Genomic DNA, 7017 nt, shown 5'->3' on the forward strand with positions numbered 1-7017 from the left:
AATTACAGCGCAATTTGGAACTGATAAAACTTTTATTTCACTTTAAATTGTCTTTTACACTTTCCTGATTATAACATGTAAGGTGAAACTAGAACTGTTTTAAAAGACATACACAAATCTAGTATTACGTCAATAACCAGGTTGTATTTTTTTTCATTTTGTCATTTTTTTTCCTTAAGCTAGTCTAAATTTTCACAACCACGTGCGCGCTAAGCAATGAAACCGTCACAGAAGCTAACTTTAGGCAGAATACTGGTCAGTAAAAACAAAGCAATTGGAGATACCAGATATACAGACAGGCTCGGCTCCACATTCACTACTGTATTTTTTTTTTTTTGTAATCAAGCGTAGAATAACTGCCATTTGTTCAGCTAAGGGGAGAGAAAAAGAGATTTTGTCTTCAGTGCATGAACATTGTCTTCAGCTCGAGACAGATGAGTCCTACACCTACGTGGAATGTCATGGTGATGTGACACTGTGTATTGTGACACTGAACGAGTGGCTACCTCCCTAGCAATGATCAGGGTCCTTCAACTATTTGCCAAATCTGATCTCGTCTTGTGTTTCACTGACTTTGGGCCAAGACTTCAAAGCCTCCACTGGTCTTGCGGCACTTTCCTGCACAAAATTCAAGTTAAATCCAGAATTTCTCAGTTTGAACTGCTAAGGTCTTACAGAAACTCGTCTCTTAAAAGGAAAGAGGAGTAGTAAAGCTCTAAGTCAGTCTAAGGCCCCAAAACTCCTCCTGAATTACACTGATATCATTTGAAGAGGGAAACATCAAATCAAGCATCGTCGTTTGTAAAGAGGGTTGAATAAAAAAGGGGTTTTTGCATGCAAGGTGACAACATTTAGTTAAGACAAATTTATATTTACCTCTATAATGTTTACAATTTTACATCTTTATTAAATGGCGGGTGGTCAATATTATGCAAAAGGGAGGGAAAAAAAACATACAGAACAAACCAGGAAAATTGTTTACTGATGTCAAACAGCACCTTTATGTTGACTGCCATCTCGACAGCACATTATAGGAAACTCTCCAGTTTGTTCATAAAAGGTCTGTAATCGTTAAACGTCACATACTGATGGAATGTCTTTAACTTAAAACTGAACAGACATGGAATGGCAAACCTCCGGTCCCTTTTGTCGTCTTTAGCCATGTACGCAAAATAAAATTATGCACATGACAGCAATAATAGTAATGCATGTTAGTCAGTGTCACAATACAGCCTGTTTTTATCCCTTCTGTATGAGATCGCAACAGAATTGTACTGCTACTCGTACTGAAACCGCTCCGATTTCCATTAAGCACAAGTTATATCCAGGAGGAAAAACTAAACATCACAGTGTTTGTTAAATTAATGGACAGTTTAATAACCTTTTGAATAAAACCAGCAATCGCCAGTACACTATTGGGAGAGAAAAGACAGAGAAGGGAAAATGGGTGGAGGACACTATAATGCATTATAACCTGCTAGACCAGAGAACATATACCTTTTAAAAATGTTAGGAGGGATTTTAGGAAGGGGAAAAAAAGATGGAAACCGTTTCCACTATTCAACCATTTTCCCTCATCTGGGGGGGAAATACACGAACAGACATGTTTGAGACAAGTCAGCCTTGGAAAAAAACAAACGTTACCCTGCCGCTCAAGGCTTCAGGGGTACAAACTTGTAGGTCAGGTACAATTCATGCTGCTCGTCATACAGAAAGGTGGATAAAGGTGAGGTGGATTGGATGGAGCAGGGAATTATGGGCTGTATATGTGTAAGATAAAGAGTGTAGGTGGATTTAACAGTGAAGTGCAACGCCTTTAGTTCTCGCCCTCGCCAGCATCCCCCTCATCACCCTGGTTTTCTGATGTCCACAGCTGCAGAAAGAGAAAGAAAGAAATTACTTTTTTACCACACCGACCAATGTCATAATATTAAATATTTCTTATTTATTCATATAAGTGGACTTTTGGACCTCTATTTTACATGCATTACAAGCTAATTTAGTTCCTAATATATTTTGGTTGCCTAATGCTAACAAAATTCCAGGCATGTTTCACACCACGACATATTTTAGATAAAAAACCTTTATACTAGATAAAATATCCTACACAAAATTGTCGTTAGAAGTTGTGCGAGTCACAAAAGACGTTTATATGTTACATTAGCACAGCTCAGACCATCATTCTTAAAGTTTAAAGATGTAAACTATAAGTAGTCTATAAAGTCCATATTAATTTTGAAGCGAGTGTTAATTTTGGGCCCTGTCTAGACCTATAAAACTGGCCAAACTTACAGTGAGGTTGTCCCTTAGTAACTGCATGATCAGGGTGCTGTCTTTGTAAGAGTCCTCGTTCAAGGTGTCCAGCTCAGCAATCGCCTCATCGAAAGCCTAAGGTGAAGGAAAACATGAGGGTCAGGGTCTGTTGTCTTCCTGTACACTGGAATTGCACACTCGAGTATACTCACAGAATGTTGCATAAATAAGATGAGATGAAAGAGGAAATATTACATTGCATGTACTCAAAACAAAGTCAAACGAGATAATTGTCTAACCGTCTTTGCCAAACTGCAGGCCTGCTCTGGGGTGTTGAGGATTTCGTAGTAAAACACAGAGAAGTTCAGCGCTAGTCCCAGCCTGATCGGGTGTGTTGGCTGCATTTCCTTCTTGCTGATCTCAAATGCATCCTGGTAAGCCTTCTGAGAGTTGTCCACTGTGGCTGTAATTTGATCGAAAACATCAAATCAAATTCATGACCGCTAGCATCACAGCCTGAGTGTTTTAATGCCGTTTCGTCAGCTAGCATCTAATTATTCATTCATGGGACTTGACTTTATACTGCAGCATTATCAGTTCCCATCTTTATACGTTAAACTATCTTCACCCCTAATGACAGACGAATCACAATTTTACGCAACATCCTTTTTGCTATATAACTCAAATGAGCTCACTTTTCTTTGATTCTCCGGCTGCCACCTCGGACAGGTATCTGTAGTAGTCTCCTTTCATTTTCAGGTAGAAGACTTTGCTCTCTGCCTGGCTAGCGTTGGGAATGAGGTACTTCTCCAGGAGACCCTGAGAGAACAGAGGAAAGGCCGACATCAAGCTATGAACATTAAAATTACATTCATAAAAAGAAAATCATTAGCCATCAGAAAGAGGAAAATCAACATTCTTAAGTTAAAAGTCAAGTGTACATTTTTGTATCCATGCAAATTGATGTTTAATATTACAAATACAATTGATTCCTGTTGCTCTGATCATAAACGCAGTGACATGCCTTGCTGCCGTAGTAGCATTTTTGCATTCGCGTAGTAGCATATTAGCATTTTAACTGAAAACAAACATTAAGTGGTTGATTTTAAATATTTGAAATGCATTATTCATTTAAAGATTTGCACATGAAACAATGACTTGACAACAATTCTGACACAAAGGAAGTAAGGCTCTAAAAAGCTAAATATACATCGCACACAAATTGTGGCTAAAAAGAGCCATTCCTTAAAAGCATCCGACACTTCATTGCTATAATGCCTTAAAACGCAGTTTTGAAACACCACAACTAATATTACAAAACAGAAATGTTTTTATTCAGCTCTAATTCTAACCAATTAAATCTACGCGGGACTTCTAGAACTGTCAATTTAACTGTCAAATGTTTATGTTTTCTCCCTTGTAACTCTCAGATTCACACGCGTGTCTCTCACCAGCACGTCGTTGCAGATGTCCTGAAGCTCAGCCTCGATCTTCTCACGGTATTCGCGCGCCATCTGCTGTTTCTTCTCATTGCCCTCCGTTTTCTGCTCGATGCTGGAGATCACACGCCAGGACGAGCGGCGGGCGCCCACCACGTTCTTGTAGGCCACGGAGAGCAGGTTGCGCTCTTCGTTGGAAAGCTCAACGCCGCCCTCCGTGACGGCCTTCATGGAAGCAGCCATGTCATCATAGCGCTCGGCCTGCTCAGCGAGTTTAGCCTTCTGCACTAGGTCGCTCTTGTCCATGATGCAACTACAAAAGTAGGGGGGGAAATGTACAATTAGATGATAAAATGCACATTGCTAGTGAGTTAAATGTTTGATTAGTCGTGCATTATCCTTGTGCCTGTATGTATATAATAAAAATAAGTCAAGTTTGGTATCACGAGGTTGGCTGACCTCCTTTTGTTGTAAAGAGGTCAACCTTCAAGTTGGTACCTATTTTGACCTGCGCTGCACCAGATAGTAAGAGTAGAGTACAAATTAAAAGGTAGAGTTATGATGTAGCATGTTTCATTGGTATTCACTGATTGTATTTTAATCTAAATGCATTCATTACTGAATCATCGTAAACCATATCAGAAATCCCATTTGAGGTTATAACACTTATTGAAAGTACGACAATACAACATAATCACAGAACAAGGCTAGTTATACAGAGATTCACTAAGATTGATTAGCTGACTTTGAAAATGTGCAGTTCTGCACCCTACAACTGCAGTCACACAAGCAAAATTACTTCAGACCCCAAAACAATGCAAAATAATGCAGCATACCAAAATAAAAGTTGAAAGATAAAACAAACATAACTGATCAAATGTATTTTCGCTATGACTAAAATCCACCAAACTTGAACTTTGGTATGATGCATCTTTTTTTAATGTGTCAAATATAAAAACATCCCGCCATAAGAAAACTACAATTACATAACTTTTAAAAAAGAAGGGAGACAATTTCTAAGAAATACAGAAACACTTTAAATGCATGCAGTTTGGGGGTTTTATTGTGTCATATAATGCATTATTATCTTAAAAAATAAAAATTATGAATCAAACCAGGCTAAACCATAAATAATGGTATTAGTAGTACTTAACCTAAAAGACTAACTTCTTGTCCAATAACAAATACATGTTGAACTCCATAACACGTTTTACCTCGTCTTTGCATTGAGTGTTTTCCATTTGTACTTTGCACCAAATGACAATTATTCAGGTCATATTGAGCTCATACTGCACTAAAGCCAATATAATCCAATTTTTAAAAAAGTAGGTCAAAAACCAGTATTTCTAAAACATTCAGTGGTCTATTCACCTCTGCATATTATAACTGGTCAAAGAATAAATCAAACCCCCAGATCGCCTATTCTAACCCCAGGTGTCTCTGACTGCTGCGTAATATTACATTTATCCGTCTACCTTTGTGCAAGGTCACAGAATACGAATAGGAATCGTGATTTTAGCAGGCCACAGTGGGAATTTCAACTCTGTCAGCTATCAATACGTGTGTAAGTGCCAACGCCCTGGGCGTTCATGTCTCCGCCTGAGTCCTGAACCCGAACCGCAGGTAACGGTGTCAGGCGAGTAAACATCCCGTCCAGTTCCTGGAGACCAACCCACCTGCGCGAGCTTCCTCTTCGGTTGGTTAATATGACCGAGGGGGGCCGGAGAACTAGTTAAAATGCGTAGTTTGCTCAGGTAGTAGATGACATCAGCTAGTGTCGAACTAAATTTATTTACATAGGCCCTCACGACGCGTCCTGACGACAAGTCCGCCATCCTTTGAGGCGATTGTTTCGCGATTTTATATGATCCCAAACCACTTTTGTATCTATAAATTACGTTGAATGCATTTTAAAATAGTAAAACTACGAATTTGAGCCGTATTAAGCGCCTAACCTTGCTAATACTGCACTGCAGCAGATTCAAGGCTCTCCGCTCAAGCTAACAGCTTTAGCCACCAATGCAACGCCCTCTCCCTCACATTCCCGTGTGGAATTCAATCGAACGCTCCGATTATTCGCGGCAAATTAAATTTGACCGTTGGTAACCGCAATTCACATGCAAGCGCTTCATTCCTCCAGTGTACATTACCATTGACTGGTTAGCCGGTTAGCTTTCACGACGGCCAGACGCTGAATAGACGCGGGAGCCGCTGGTCATTCCTCCCGTGCAGATGAGGGCTGTTCCGCGCTATGCTACTTTGATTAAGCTATTATATAATGAAAGTACGGGAACCGCGCGCTTCTAATATAAATCGGACGCAATCGGTAATAAATCGGCAGTAATCGTTATTCATCGCCCGCCTCGGCCTAAGTCCTTGTACCCAGCCCCAAACCACAATAGACACCTTCCGCCATTGACAATGATGAGGGGGGCTTACATGAGCAACAATACAGCAAAATGCATCTCTAATATTCATAATATCACACGAGCGGCCTTAATGGGCAATGTAACTCACAGTTAAATATATTTCGAGTCCTGATTTGTGTCTGTTAACGATGGGAGTATCAAGCTGTCCTCCGTTTCGCTGCTCGGGGTATTCAGGGCAGTACCACTTCCGCCTGCGCTGACACTTCCGCTTCCTCTAAACTCCACCCCTCCCCCCGCCAGTATCCATGGTGACCGCTATCCGGGGTTTCTTACACTGTTTTACACGGTCCCTCACGTCACAAGGACCATGGCAACCGAAGTCGTGCGTGACGTAGTTAGTCACCATAGCAACCGTTGCCAGGAGGCGCTCGACAGCTTGCTGAATTCGAAATGGAATCGTCAGAACGTTTGGGTTCACTTGTGAGATTATTAATAACAGAAGAAGAAGATGTTTACTCCACTCAGACTGTCTGATAATGCGTGTGATTCCTCCTTCCTCATATGCACATGCATGCATTCTAAAACAAGTACAAGGCCTTTGAGAGACAATCTCTTATTTGTGCTTTCGTTAATAGTATTTATGAATATTTATTTAATATATTGAATATTTATTAGTAGCGCCTACTTTTACTTTGTTTAGTACTTTCCACACATAAAATGCAGCTCAAAGTGATTCACCTCAGAGAGAGAGTAGCCTATATAAAACAATATAAAAAGCCATTTAATAAAAATAAGAAAACAATAAGTGTTAAATTAATCATTAAAATAAAAAGAAGTCTAAATCAATGTCACAAAATTAATAGATAGGCCAAAAAAAATTTGTATTTGATAATATTCAAAAGAGCTTCTTGTACTTGTGATGGGGGAAAGTCAAGTGATCAATGTCTCAGAATAGT

General features: G+C 39.7%; 1 protein-coding gene across 1 annotated transcript; it reads right to left on the reverse strand.

The window, feature by feature from the left end:
- Positions 1–13: 13 nt before the first annotated feature.
- ywhaba (tyrosine 3-monooxygenase/tryptophan 5-monooxygenase activation protein, beta polypeptide a) lies at positions 14–6375 on the reverse strand. The gene is made up of 6 exons (XM_079627562.1): positions 6210–6375; positions 3705–4005; positions 2949–3072; positions 2553–2716; positions 2293–2388; positions 14–1873 (listed from the first exon to the last, which is right to left on the reverse strand). The coding sequence occupies exons 2-6, from the start codon at positions 3996–3998 to the stop codon at positions 1817–1819; spliced, it is 735 nt and encodes a 244-aa protein (XP_079483688.1). The 5' UTR covers positions 3999–4005; positions 6210–6375; the 3' UTR covers positions 14–1816.
- Between the last annotated feature and the right edge of the window lie 642 nt (positions 6376–7017).

The sequence above is a fragment of the Phoxinus phoxinus genome (assembly GCF_949152265.1).
Source record: "Phoxinus phoxinus genome assembly, chromosome: 11".
NCBI lineage: Eukaryota > Metazoa > Chordata > Actinopteri > Cypriniformes > Leuciscidae > Phoxinus > Phoxinus phoxinus.

Coding starts and splice junctions, on each gene's coding strand:
- ywhaba (XM_079627562.1), bottom strand. CDS start 3,998: ATGGACAAGAGCGACCTAGTGCAGAAGGCTAAACTCGCTGAGCAGGCC. Junction 2,717..2,948: donor AGCCGGAGAATCAAAGAAAA/GTGAGCTCATTT, acceptor ATCAAATTACAG/CCACAGTGGACAACTCTCAG. Junction 1,874..2,292: donor TACTAAGGGACAACCTCACT/GTAAGTTTGGCC, acceptor CTCTTTCTGCAG/CTGTGGACATCAGAAAACCA.